The sequence below is a fragment of the Otolemur garnettii genome, unplaced genomic scaffold (assembly GCF_000181295.1).
Source record: "Otolemur garnettii isolate 467f Iridium unplaced genomic scaffold, OtoGar3 scaffold00051, whole genome shotgun sequence".
Lineage (NCBI taxonomy): Eukaryota > Metazoa > Chordata > Mammalia > Primates > Galagidae > Otolemur > Otolemur garnettii.
The window spans coordinates 2,140,622-2,154,938 of record NW_003852446.1 but is presented as its reverse complement, the minus strand read 5'-3'; the positions used below and the strand labels follow the sequence as shown (position 1 = coordinate 2,154,938).

Genomic DNA, 14,317 nt, shown 5'->3' with positions numbered 1-14,317 from the left:
GGTGCCTTACTCACTGAGTCACAGGCGCCTCCCTGGGGACAACTTTTTATATTTTGCATAGTGGTTACCCTTCATGGTCTTGAACGTGCTGCCTTTCAACTGTGCCTGCAGAGCTGGAGTGTAGGCCACCATGAGGAACAGGCTGTACCTTATGTGGGTCATGGTCCATGGTTCCACATAGGAGATTTGCTCTGAAGAACAGCTGCCTGTGCTTTGAGGCTGCATAGCTTCCATGGCATGTTGGAAATTTAAGTGTGGTCCTATGCCAGATGCATGGCATAGGTGGTCCCAGCCAGTCTTTAGTGTCCATTATTTCAGGTTCTTACGCTGAAAGCAGGAGGGTGACAGAGCAAGTTAGATGGCTCAGAGAAGTAACTCACTCATAACCTCTGGCAAGCACCAGCTAATATCCGAATGTTGTCTGGTATCTGTGGACTGCCTGTGGTCTGCCATTTCCTACATGGAAGCTGGAGGTCTCTGAGTAAAGCTCTCCAGTAGTTTCTGAGAAAACTGGCTGATTACTAGAGGCTCCTGAACATGGTACGTGTGTTTCAGAGAGAAGGAAAGAATTCTTAATAAAACTCTGATGTAGGCATTGCAATTATAGCTGACTAATAGGCTTCCTCAGAGCAGAGAACATTCCCATGTGTCAGCCATGAAATGGTGCGTTCCTTAAAGGCAGCCAGCATCTTATTTATCTTCGTCTCCCTCGCTCCTTCTCACACAGGAGTGTTTATTACCATGGAAGCAATAAATGCAGGTAGCAGGGAAAGATGGATGTAGTCTAGTCTAATCTGAACACACACACTGCAGGGGGTTTTCCAGCTAAGCCTGGTGACTGTGGATTTATCCAATGACAGTCACCAGGATTCCAGAGGAGCCCTGCATATCAACTCCTTTGTGCCCAGCTCCATGGGATCGGTGAGCTTTGAAAAGCAAATGACCGCTTTGATGCCAGGTTCTAATGTGAGCTGAGTTGGGGCTGTATTTCTGTCAAACAAGATTACTGCTTGTAATCAACCCTGAACAAATGTGACAAGGTATATGAACACTAGAATAATGACTTCCTTTCCCAGAAATTGGCTCTGATGATATTCAACTGTATGGTGCATGCATGGAGTGTAAATATCCTTGGCTTTGAGCAAGCGTATCTGAGCTGTAGCCTCTGCATTGTGCCTAGTGGAGAACATTTATCTTTCAGTGCCTGGGAAGTTGCAATAAGGATATTACTTTGGGATTTAGAGCCAGTGAGCTATATTCTCAGCTACTTTGTTATTTACAGAATGGCAGCACTTAGGAAGATCACTTCTACCTGGTTTTGGACTTTAGTGGTCTGTTCAAGGACATAATAGTTTCAGGGCAGTATTTAAAAAATATGTGCAAAATCCAACTAAGAGTCTTGTTTAGGGTGTCCCTCTAATATAACTCACATAGTTGGTGACTTGCTGGAAGTGGTCAGAATATAGTTGTACTCAGCCAGTGTTTGTTACTGCGACCCAGTAAGCAGGATCAGCAAGAGGAAAGATGTAAGTGGAGTCTGGAGAAATCCATTTGCCAGGTTTCCTCTGCCTTCTCCTTCCTGTGGTAAGTCACACAGGTGTCACTCTCCTTACTGAAGCCAACATGCAACAAGATATGTGTGATGTTTCTGCCCAAAAGCTAGTTTGAGACTCAGAGTTTCAGGACTTTCTTAGGGGTTGATCTGCCTAGCAAGTACCAAAATTCCAGAAGGAAAATAGGTATTCTCCATAAATCACATTGTTTCTATAAACAGCCTAGGCCCAGTAAAATAACCTCATAAGTTAGCACATTCCAAAAGCCATATTCCCACACAGCCAGCCAAGGATGAATCCTGCAAATAGGCCTTTTTAAAGAAAGCAGCTGCAGGTCTACTTTGTTAACTCTTTTGTATAAATATAACTAATAAACTTTTTTTTGTGTGTGTGAGACAGTGTCTTACTATTTTGCTGTGGTGTCACAGCTGACAGTAATCTCCGACTCTTGGGGGCTTAAGTTATTCTCTTGCCTCAGTCTCCCAAGTAGCAGGGATTACAGGCGCCTGCCTCAATGCCCGGCTATTTTTTTGTTGCAGTTATCATTGTTTAGCTGGCCTAGGCTGTGTTTGAACCTGCCAGCCTCGGTGTATGTGCCTGACGCTGTAACCACTATGCTATGGGCGCTGAGCCCTAATAAACCATTTTTAGAATAAATAAATCCAATGGGAAATTATGGTTTATTAAATAAATTATTATCTAATAAATCTCTTCTAATCTCTTTCCTCTGGTATCTAAACAAAAATCTTTGTCATGTGTGAAAGGTAATCACAAATTTGCGTGGTCTTCCCATATAATGTAATGGAATGGGACTGCTTCATGTAATTTTAAGAAATGTTTTTGGGAGACTTATATAGAATATATGAAGGTGCTTGCAATTGCAAGTTTTTAAAATCTAGAAACGAAGCATATGATCTCTATCCAGAATTCCATTTTTAGGGACCGGAGTCTGAAGTTCATAGATTGTTTTTCAGCATACGTGTCTCTGTGGGGCCCTATAGGGTTCTTAGGCACAATCACTACACACCAAGTTCAGGTACAGTTTCCATTTTTTATGATATTGGCATTTATCTCGTCCATTTGGCAGGTCAGAGTTCTTGTTCTATATCAGAAAGCACAACCTTAGATGGAGTTCAGTTTGCAGTTCACAGAAATGTAGCTCTTTGGGGAAACAGGTTTTGAAAGTGTGAAACTAGAATCTTTTTTTTTTTTGAGACAGAGCCTCAAGCTGTCCCCCTGGGTAGAGTGCCATGGCATTACAGCTCACAGCAACCTCCAACTCCTGGGCTCAAGCGAGTCTCCTGCCTCCGCCTCCCAAGTAGCTGGGACCACAGGCGCCCGCCACAACGCCTGGCTATTTTTTGGTTGCAGCCGTCATTGTTGTTTGGCGGGTCCGGGCTGGGGATTCGAACCCGCCACCTTAGGTGTACGTGGCTGGCGCCTTAGCCGGTTGAGCTATAGGCGCCGAGCCTGAAACTAGAATCTTAAGACATTTTTGTAACATATTATTCTAGGTTTGGGACTTGGATTTCACATCTCCACCCAGCATTTACTGTGTTTTCTGCAGAAAAAGCATCTTTTTGTGGCAAAACAGGAGGCAGGGTGGTAAAAACAGGAGGGAGAGGTACTTGGTGATTCAGTGTATTTGCTTGACTATTTCAGGCCAAACTCTAAAGTTTGAAGCTATTTGGTAATGACAGGGTTTTTAAAGGGAGTACACACCTGGAGCCGATCCCCCCTCATTTCCTGATCCCTTTGTGCGCTCCTAGGATCTAAGTCCACTCTCTCTGTAAGCGTTTCCTTCCCTCTGTACTTGTTGAGTCCTGGCAACAGTCAGCAAGAGAAGGGACCCATTTCATTCACCATAGTCCCTGGTCTCTCTCCTGTGACTATTGGGGTTTTCTTTCTAAGCAGCATGGCTGGCTTCTATCTTGAGAAGATTTTGTAATATTCTAGGAAATGCAGAAAATACACACACACACCCCCCCCCCCCCAGTGGGGCGCTGTGGCTCACACCTGTAATCCTAGCACTCTGGGAGTCTGAGGCGGGTGGCTTGCTTGAGCTCCTGAGTTTGAGACCAGCCTGAGCAAGAGTGAGACCCCATCTCTAAAAATAGCCAGGCATTGTGGTCGGTGCCTATAGTCCCTGCTACTTGGGAGGCTTAGGCAAGAAGATCACATGAGGCCAAGAATTTGAGCTTGCTGCGTGATGCCACGGCAGTCTAACCAGAGAAACAAAAAAAGAAAGAAAGAAAGAAAAAATCACCCATAAGCCTGCCAGCCTAACAGTCACTGTGCTCATTTTTGAATATTTCCTTCTAGTCTTTATTTTATACCGGCATGTGACTCTTTTCATGATTATAATCACAATACTGACTACATTCCCCCCAACTCTTTTATTTTGAAAACTTGCGGAAATGATGAAATAGTATAGTGAATCCTTACATTTCCTTCACCTAGAACCTTCAGTTGTTACTGTAAAAACACATTTTCATCTCTCCCCATTCCATGTATTTAGAGTTCTGAATCACTTATAAGTAAGTTGTAAACATTATAGCATTTCACACCTGAATACTTTATCACCATGCATTTCCTAAAATTAAAGGCATTTTTCTCACACGATTGCAATATCAGCACATTAAGAAAATTAACATTAATTTGGTGACATTACCTAATTTACGGTCCATATTTAAATTTCCTTCATTTGCTCCCACATATGTTTTTAGCTTTTTTTAAAAAAAATTTTGATCAGTGATCCATTCAAGATTCATTGGGTTGTATTTCCTTAGCTTCTTTTGATCTGGATAAATCACTCTGTTAGTTTTGTTTTTTTTAACATTGACTTTTCTGAAGAGTCTAGGCCAGTTGTCTTGTGGAAGTAACCAGAATCTGGAGTCATCTGATTGTTTTCTCCTGATTAGAATCAGGTTAAACATCTTTGGAAGAATAGGTTATTGGGTTGTTCTGTAAAGTGCATATTAGGAGGCACTTAAGGCCAGGCTGTCCCATTGTGGGTGGTGATGCCAAGTTTATCACTTGGTGAAGGTAGTAACTATTTCAGGATCTCCTTAACATAGGAATATTTTTCTCCATTTTGGTTTCTACCCCCGACCCTCACTGAAATGAACTAGGGCTCCTGGAAGAAATGGTTGATTCTAAGGCTAAAAGCAGGGAAAGTATGACATGAATCTGGAATATACTCTTTTTTTTTTTTTTTTTTTTTGAGACGGAGCCTCAAGCTATCCCCCTGGGTAGAGTGCCATGGCATCACGCTCACAGCAACCTCCAACTCCTGGGCTCAAGCGAGTCTCCTGCCTCAGCCTCCCAAGTATCTGGGACCACAGGCGCCCGCCACAACGCCCGGCCATTTTTTGGTTGTAGCCGTCATTGTTGTTTGGCGGGCCTGGGCTGGGGATTCAAACCCACCACCTTTGGTGTATGTGGCTGGCGCCTTAGTCGCTTGAGCCACAGGCGCCGAGCCTGGAATATACTCTTGTATTTAAAACAAGGAACAGCTGAGAATGAATGGGGAAATGTTTTTCACAAGGTCAAGGAACTTAGTTTGAAAGGGCTCCTACTGGCTTTATTTGGTCATCAAAATGAACAATGGCAGTATTAGATTATTACATACTTCATTTTTTGAAATTCCATGAGTCCATTTTGTGTTCAGAAAATACAAAAGTGAAAGAAACCAAAAAGCCAATTAAAAACAATAGATGCAAGCCAGCTGGGGTGGTTCATGCCTATAATCTAGCCCTCTTGGTGGCCAATGTTAGATGGATCCCCTTCAGTTCAGGAGTTCGAGACCAGCCTGAATAAGAGTCAGACCCCCATCTCTACCAAATACAGAAATATTAGCTGGATGTTGCGGGGGGAGGGGGTGCCTGTAGTCCCACCTACTTAGGGTTCTGAGGCAAGAAGATGGCTTGAGCCCAAGAGTTTAAAGCTGCAGTGAGCTGGGATGAAGCCACTGCATTCTATCCTGGGGACCCTGTCCCAAAGAATAAAACCCCACTATATATATAGAAGCAACTCCCAATGTAATACCTGATTCGAATAAGGAACATTAGTGGATGCTAAAACCACTGGGTAAAAGTTGTGCGAAACAGAATATTATTCATGAGTTCTCAGAATATCATTCTTTATTAATTACAGAAGGCTATGTTTTGAACTTAACACCCCATATGCAGTTTTCCAAGTTGCACAGTGTTCCTAATATTGAAAGGCTGCATCTTCCAGTATTCACTGAGCACACCACCTGGATTACAGCTTATTCTGTCCCCGCCACTGTGCTGGGTGTTAGATGAACAAGTGCTAGTTGAGTAGGAACATAGCCTCTGTCCTGGGGGACTAGTCAGGAAATAGAAGGGCTCTCTAAATTTTGGGAGATGACTTATGACCTTCGGAGATTGTGATAAAAGTTGTGAGACCACTTCCTGTAAAACTCCCCAAACATATCCCCTATGTCCCTTCTCCCCCAATCCATAGACTTTCTGCTAGGGTCTTCAGGTACAGACACATACACACATCCTTCTAGGGAAGGACACAGACTTGCAAACACACGGTCCCAGCAGTGGTAGAAATGCTGATGGGATTAGAGCTTGTTCTTTCTCCTTTGGTCACACCTAAAGGGTGCCCCCTGGCTACACTTCCATGGGGAAGCTCAGATCTCCCCTCTCCCCATACACACACAATCATAATCTGCAGGTCCTGGAGATTGCTGTTATTGGAATCTTGGAATCCACCCCATCTTTCCTCTGTTTGCTGCCAGGCTGCAAGGGAGTTCGCCTGGGCTTCAGAACATAGAGTCAGGACTCTCGCCAAGTCAGCTGAGTTCCAACCTGCTCTTTTATTTCCCAGCTGCTGTAACCTCTTTCTTCTATCCCCTTCTTTTTAAAAGGAGGCCAGTAATAGTCCCCACTTGACATGGCAGAGATGGAGAGTAAGTTGCACACTAAATGTAAGGCACTTGCTACAGTGCCTGGTCTGTTGAAGAACCTAAACGGGAAGTATGAGGATGATGCTATTGGTAAACTTACCTAAGTTCCGGTCTCCTCCATCTCTTGCCTACTGCAAAGCCTGCTATCTGTTCTCTCTGCCTCCAGCTTTCCTCCTCCTACTCCATCTCCTGCTGTTAGAATGATCACCCTACATTATTTTGGAGCTTAAAAATGCTCAATGGCTTCCCTTGGCTTAGAGGCTAACATGCAGACAGATCTACATGGCACAGCTTGCTGTCCATGTCTGAACACCTCATGTCATTTTACCTCTTTCTTCGAACTGCTTAGCAAGAGGGAAATAGGATTTTATATCGTGTTAGGATGCCAGTTCTTGGGCACGGCAGGTGAGAGCAATTCCTCCATTGACTCCAGAGGGTGTATTTCTCCCTGTGAGGCTCACTTATCCCCCAGTAGGTGGCTCTGCTTTCTCTTGGACTTGGAGAGTAAGGTACTCTTTTTCCCTGCATGATTAGTTTCCAGCACTGTTTCAAACTTAGAATCACTTTGCTTTTTGACTTTTGGGGTACACAGTTGATGTTGCTAGGGGCTGTTCTAGCAATATATGGTACAAATATTTTATTTCTTTGTGAGGAATACGGACGAGTATAGCAGATTTCATGGGTTTGATTTCCAGGTTTTCACTGAGTATCCATGTAACCACACCTAAACTTTCTGTCCTCTTTAGTGCTCCTATGAGGAATAGTTGTGACGGTGCTTTGCACATTTAAAATTGCTATTAAAATAACATTTTCTCCTCCTTTGTTACACTAAAAGCAAAAGTGAACTGACATCAAAAAAAGATTGTTTTGCTTTCTTGAATATTTCTTTCAAACTGTTTTTAAAGTAGTTTTCCCCCTGTGATTGTTTGACTTCATTGCTGTACCTTGAGATTTTTTAATGGGAAATTATTGTTAATAAAACACATTTGAGTATACCTTCCCTTACGGATTAAATGTTGGGTAAAAGCCGCTCTTTATTGATCATGGTTCACTGCAGAGTTGATAGTGCGGTGCCAGCCAGGAATCGAGTTAATAGTAAGACAGACTCCTGTGCTTTCAACACCCTGCCTGAGTTGTATTCTACTGTTTACTATGAAATGCAAAACTCATTCAAAGAAAACTAAGTTTTTATTTCATTGCTCTTATATTTTATGGCTTCCAGGGGCTCTTTACGAAGGAAGTAAGTATAGCCATAACAATGCTTTGGGAAAAACTGTGCATGGCAACCTGTTTTGAAAACACTGTTTTTCACATGAAATAGATTTTGATATGGTAGGAACTCATGCATGCTGGGAATCCCATGTTTTTACAAATATTTTTAAATTCCAAATCACCTCTTTCTGCTAATGGACAAGAAATGGTTTAACAGCTGCCTTGGGGTAGCTTACAAGGTGGATGTATGGGTTGTTACTATATTCTTTTCCTAACACCTTAGAATATGTGTGTGTGTTTTTTTTTTTTAAATATTTGGAATTCACTGGGATCCAGAAATCTTTGACAAACAAACATGACTATGAGAAGCCTTTTTGTTTGTCAAGAAACACATGTAGTCCATGGTGGTCTTGTCTTCGAAGTTGAACTGTTGTCATAACGATAGTGATTCCCATGTGTTGTTGATGGTGATTTTAATTTTGTCCTGTAGAAAATGGTATCATAAAATACCTTTTTTTAAAAATAGAGTTTCCATGTTTTGGGGGTGGGCACATGCATGCATAAGAGATGTTTGCTGTGATTTTAATTAATGATAGGTAGCCAGACCTTTAATAAAAACCTTCTTAGGAAATGAGGACCATTGCATGGTGACTGTAGTTTGTTTAATTTAAATTATTATTCATTTGTTTTAAAATCATCACTATCTTTTAAAAATATTTTTTAATTAAATCATAGCTGTGTATAATCATCACTATCTTATAGAACTTTCTGCACTGATGGAAATGTTCTATAATCTGCCTTATCAAATATGGCAGTCACTAACCACACGTGGCTACTGAGCACATGAAATGTGATTAGTTCAAGAAAGCAATGGAATTTTACATTTTTATTGATTGGAATTTATATAGCCCCCATTACTTGTGACTTCCATATTGGGCAGTGCAGTTTTAAAAGCTTCCCATCCTCAAGTAACAAGACACATGTGAATGAGTCTGTATTTTGTGGCACTTCATAAAATTTACTTTGCAAAACTCTAATGCCTGATAATTCTTCCAAGTGAGAACTTGTGTGCCTGCATGTTTGTGTATGTCTATATAAAAGATTACTAAAAAAGACTGTTAAGAGAGCTGACATGTCTTGAATTAAATGAAAATATACTGAGTTAAGTTTGCTCATGGTTTCTTTTGTGTGAAACAGAAATTAGTATCTAAGTCATAAGCAGCACAGAGAGGTGTTCACATGTTATTGCATGTGCAAGAGCCACTGCTGTTCTGCCATTGCAGCTCCGTTTTATTTCTAGAGATTGTTTTTGCCAGCAGATGAATGTCCTAAAATCAGCAAGTTCAGCAGTGATGCCTATTTTGACAGTTCTATTCTGGAGTGTCATGGTGTATTTTATTGTCCCACCCTGGTTTCTGAACACATATGAAAGACAATTACTGAACCTAGTCATTAACCTTGGACATGAATAGCTCAAACTGAGCCTCATTTTGTTAGACTCAGCCTGTGCCATTTTGATATGTTGGCAGAGTTTGCAGTGGACAACCATCAGATAGGAAATGAGTGTCATTAGGTTAGAAACAGACCTACCCAAGTCCACTTATTAATGTGGGTAGGAAATTACAACTGGTACAGGAAACAATTTCTGAAAATCTGCATTTACAGTTTTCATTGAGTCTTTATGTTTCCATGACTTTTTGGGAGATACCATGTTACAAATATGTAACTTCGTAAATAGGAGCAGCTTATATTTTTGTATCATCTCAGAGCAAGTGTAGACATTTTATTTTGGTCCTCATAACAGTTGGTGAGTTTATAGGTATTATATTTATTATTACCACTTTTTCTCAACTCTGAGGAGACAAGTAACCTGTCCAAAAGTACATGGCTAATAAATACAGAGGGTACCCAAAACATGTATACAGATTTTTTTTTTTTTTTGAAACAGAGTGTCTAAAGCTGTGGCCCCTGGTAAAGTGCTGTGGCGTCACAGCTCACAGCAACCTCAAACTCTTAGGCTTACGTAATTCTCTTGCCTCAACCTCCCATGTAGCTGGGACTACAGGCGCCTACCACAATGCCCGGCTATTTTTGTGTTGCAGTTGCCATTGTTGTTTGGCAGGCCTGGGCTGGATTCAAACCTGCCAACTCCAGTGTATGTGGCAGGTGCCATAGCCACTTAAGCTACAGGTGCCAAGTCAAATGTGTACATGTTTTAAGAAAAGAAAAATACTGTATTCAATTTGTAATGCTTCTCATTTGGCTTCTGCAAACACAGGAGATGCTCAATGTGACTTGTATTCATCTTTTGCTATTGGTATAGATTGAATATGACAATTTTAATACAGTTTTTTTCTTCCTGAAAATGTTGTATACATTTTTTTGGGCACCCCCTGTAGTATAACCAGAAGTGTGAGGGAGAGGATAAGAGCTGACCCTATTTTTCCCCAGGCTTAGTGGTGGGGGATGAAGTGGGTATAAAACTGAAAACCCAAGGAAATGTAGTTCTTTGGCCCTTTGGCCTGTCAACTTGTGTTAAGGGGACATGTCGTAGTAGATCTTGCTGCCCTACTGAATTGCAGCTTAAGCTACAACATGTGGCCTGGGTTAGTATGATGAGGATTCTGACCTCACCTCAGATGAGTTGTGTGCCAGGTATGTCACTCGAATGTCTTTACCTTCATTTCTTCCCAGATAGACAGTTGAGTGCAACTTCCAAATTTCCTTTGGTAATTCCATGACCTGAAATGTTGCATAAACCAGGGAGTATTCTACATGTGAGTAGGGAGTTTTTAAAAAATATTCTTCAGTTATTCCTGTGTAGCAGAGAAGTGATTTTTTCCTGAACTAAAGTGTAACTAGGAGGGATCTTCACTTGATTGGTTTTAAGGATATGTTGTTTTGTATGTTTGCCTAACATATCTTCTCTCCATATCCTCCCCCTCCCTTCACTATTTTACCCGAAAGTCAGGGGGAGAATGAGCATGCAAATCAAAAAATAGATTGTCATTCCTGATTTGGCTTTATATACTGAAATTTACTCAGTATGTTTAGAGTAAAATCTTTCTATGCTCACCTGTTTCCTACCATAGGGTTTCTGTAATTGTTCTCTTACTCTTTTAAAACAAAAAAACAAAAAACAATAGGCATTTTACCTATTAAGGAATTAAGACTTTTATTGCTACAAGTCAGGAAATTCGTGGCCAAAGTTAGGGATGGGTCAGGCATGTGACAATTCCTGGCAATATCATCTCCATAGGTCAGTAGAACTCTAGTGGAGTTGATTGGTGTACTGATTTATTTGGAACTGAGCAAGAGGAACCCGAAACAGAGCCCATGGCTTAGAGTGCAAAAGTTCAGTGGCAGAATTCTCTCACAGAGATGGTGTAGTTTCTAAGGGAACTCAACATGGTGACGTGTATGTCAGTAATCAGTCCTGTTTTGAATATTATACGGGACTCAAGGTAATCAGAGCATCCTCATGTATTTCTAATTTTGAGAATTGCATAATTGTGCAAATTATTTCTCAAACCCTTGGACCTATGAGAATGTTCCTTGGAATGAAACACTTTTATGCTGCTGACCTATAAATCATAGTGAATAGATTTGAAGCAGATAGGATTTCAAGGCAAGTTTAGAGAGTACATTAACATTTTTTATGTTCACTGCTGGTATTTTCTGGATCTTGAAACAAAGTGCATGTCTGAACCTTCATGACCACCAAGTTCAAGCCCTTTGTGGAATTAGCTGACTATAAACGACCAGCTCCTCCATAATAAGGAGCTGCTATGACAAACATAGAGGCCAGCAGAAATCTATGTCTAGGCTGAAAAGAAAACCTAGTGTTTGACTATGCACTCGGGATACGCTGCTGTGCTCACTGTTCTGTAGTCCTTTCGTGTTGATGTAGGGAAGGAAAAATAGCTTTTGCACTGATCATTAGATTGATGGCTGAGGTCCTTATAACAAAAGACAGATTAACCTGAGAAAAGCATACATATTTATTTAATATAAGTGGTGTTTGACGCAGGAGTCTAAGGAATGAAGAAACAGGAAACCCTAGTTTTTCTATAGCAGATGTGATGAATTGTGGCGAGTCATGGAGAAATATGACAGGACCAAAAGAGTATGATCTAATCCTCATCAACTGGGTGAAACTCAGCTTGTTTCCTTTGTCCAGATGCCTGTCTCTGTGTCCCTGTGTCTTTTGAGATAAAGCTGCTCCTTTCCTCCAGGTTTAGGGAGAACATCTCTCACCTGAGATTCTTAACTGCCCTACTTCAGGGAAGGGCAGGGGAAAGTGACCTTCCTGCACACACTGTCTCTCACATCCCTTCAGCTTCAAATATCTGATGTGCCAAGGTGCCATATTTTCGGGTAGCGTGTGTTGAAGCCCCTCATTTCTAAAAGAAACAGTTGTCATCCAAAGGGTAACATGAAAAGACTAAAGACCCAAGCAGTACTTTATGTTGTAATCACACTTAAGAACCAAGAATTGGACCAAAGGATAGACAGAGATTTAGGCACTAGTATAAGAACAGATGACAGAAAATTAACAGGTCCAACAAGTTAAGGCTTTCATTTGAAATCATTTTGTTAATATAACAGCTCTTAGGGGATACAATAGGGATGGGTGCAGGAGAGAAGTCTGTTTTCAAGGCTTTTGTTGAAGTGTAGAAATGATGGTGGTCTTCAGAAGATTATAATTTTCAACCTAAATTGAAGTGCTTTTTCAATTTTTCTGAATAAATAACTTCCAATTATTGATAAAAGCAAGTGCCTAGTTTCTCTGAACAAAGAAGGAAGCTGCTGTGTGTTGTTGGATTAACGTCTTCCAATAGTGACAAGAAGGTTCGGAAAGAATATTCCTTAGTATTTTCTCCAAGTAGGGGTTAATACAGAATTTGCTTGGGATTGCAAATTAAATAATTGTCCAGGGTTTATTTTTATACCTTGCTAAATTAGTTTCTCTTTTAATCTAGTGATAGATACAGTGATTCGAGTGATGACAGCTTGTCCGAGCAACGGATAGCAGATTTGGAGATAAACTAATACAGGACGTGGAAGGATGTGGACTGCCAGCAAGGGTAAGGTGGAATCTTTCAGTATTGTTTGTTTTATAGATCAGCTGTTGGCTTGGTGTAGAGGGGGTGATCACAGGAATTGTCTCAGAGGATCCTGCTCCCTCAGACATTCTTATTTGATTGGCACAGTTAGCAGGACAGTCATAAGTATGACTATACCTGGAGGCTGTTGTTTGTGGTTAGAGTTGTAATAGTCTAGGTCAGGAGCTGACAGACTTTTTCTGTAAGGCCATAAGGCCATATGGTAAATATTTTAGACCACAGCCACACAGTCTCTGTGGCAACTACTTATCTCTGCTGTCTTAGCAGGAAAGCAGCCATAGATAATACCTAGAGAGATGGACATGGTTGTGTGCCCATAAAACTTTATTTATAAAAAGGTTGCTGATCCCTGGTGTAGATCACTCATAGAAAAGCAGATTTCTTTGGGTTTGTATAAAATAAAATAGTAGTTTTTTTTTCTTTCTTTCTTTGTTTCTTTCTTTCTTTCTTTTTTTTTTTTTTTGGGTAGAAGGATAGAAGAGATAGGCTTGGAGTCTAAGGGCACCTTATTTTCCCTGTGTGTGGCTCTGTTACATGCTATTAGCAAGGATGGCAGCCTGGCTTTATTAAATTTGTGCTCAGAGACAGAGATTTCCTGGGATTGCCCTAGGGGGTATGGCAGGCCTTGATTTGGACAGGCCGTTCTTTAGCAGACAGCAGAGTTAATTGCTCTAGTGTGAGTGTTCTTATTCCACAAAGAGGCGGAACATTCATGTTCATTTGTCTCAAACAGAGATCTTTAGGAGCAAACCAAAAATGGGGCCAAGGTTAGCTGGAGATATTTTAAAGACTTGTATTTTCAGTTTCTGATGTTGCTTATGCTTATATTCTTTTTTTTTTTTAAAGCATCTGAAGTAATTGAACTCAATATGAAGGAACTATCTGAAGAAATCACCACATTCATAGCATCACTCTGTTCTCCACCAAACATGGGCTATAAAGCCTCAAAGTTAATCTAATACATGTTTTCATGAACCAGCACCAAAGGGGTTGTTTTCTTTTCCCTCCAGATGGTGCCTTTGGTACTTAGAAATTTCTGTAGTTGATTAAAAGTTTTCAAGCAAGCATACTGGGGAGAAAGTGTGTTTATGTCTCGTCTGGTGTTTCAGGATGATGAGCAACAATCTGGGTGTATGGGTCTGTCGTATGGACAGGGTAGCCCGGCGTGTGATGTAACTGACTTTATGTCAAAAATTAGTCATTTTGTTAACTTGGAACTTCACAGATTTGTGTTTAGCCTGAGATTACTTCAATTTCTTGCCCTGTTTATTTTCATTTAAAACTAAACAAATCCAAGACTTGGGGTTGCAAGAAAGGCTATAGTTTCAGGCATAAAATTTAAGAGGGGTCCCCAAAACTAAGGAATCAAGATCAGTAATACAGGTTGGGTATACCTTATCTGAAATCTTATAAGGCTAGAAATGTTTGAGGGGGTGGTTAGAATACTTGCGTATACATAATGAGGTATGAAAGGTATAAGGGCTGAT

General features: G+C 40.8%; 1 protein-coding gene across 1 annotated transcript in view; it reads left to right on the top strand.

Annotated features, from left to right (window-relative positions):
• CTPS2 (CTP synthase 2) overlaps positions 1–13,894 on the top strand; it is a 136,946-nt gene extending 123,052 nt beyond the window's left edge. Inside the window, exons 18-19 of the mRNA XM_023514347.1 lie at positions 12,687–12,791; positions 13,677–13,894. Coding sequence (XP_023370115.1) covers positions 12,687–12,756 — 70 coding nt within the window. The 3' untranslated portion in view covers positions 12,757–12,791; positions 13,677–13,894. The remainder of the gene's footprint in view (positions 1–12,686; positions 12,792–13,676) is intronic.
• Positions 13,895–14,317: the final 423 nt, after the last annotated feature.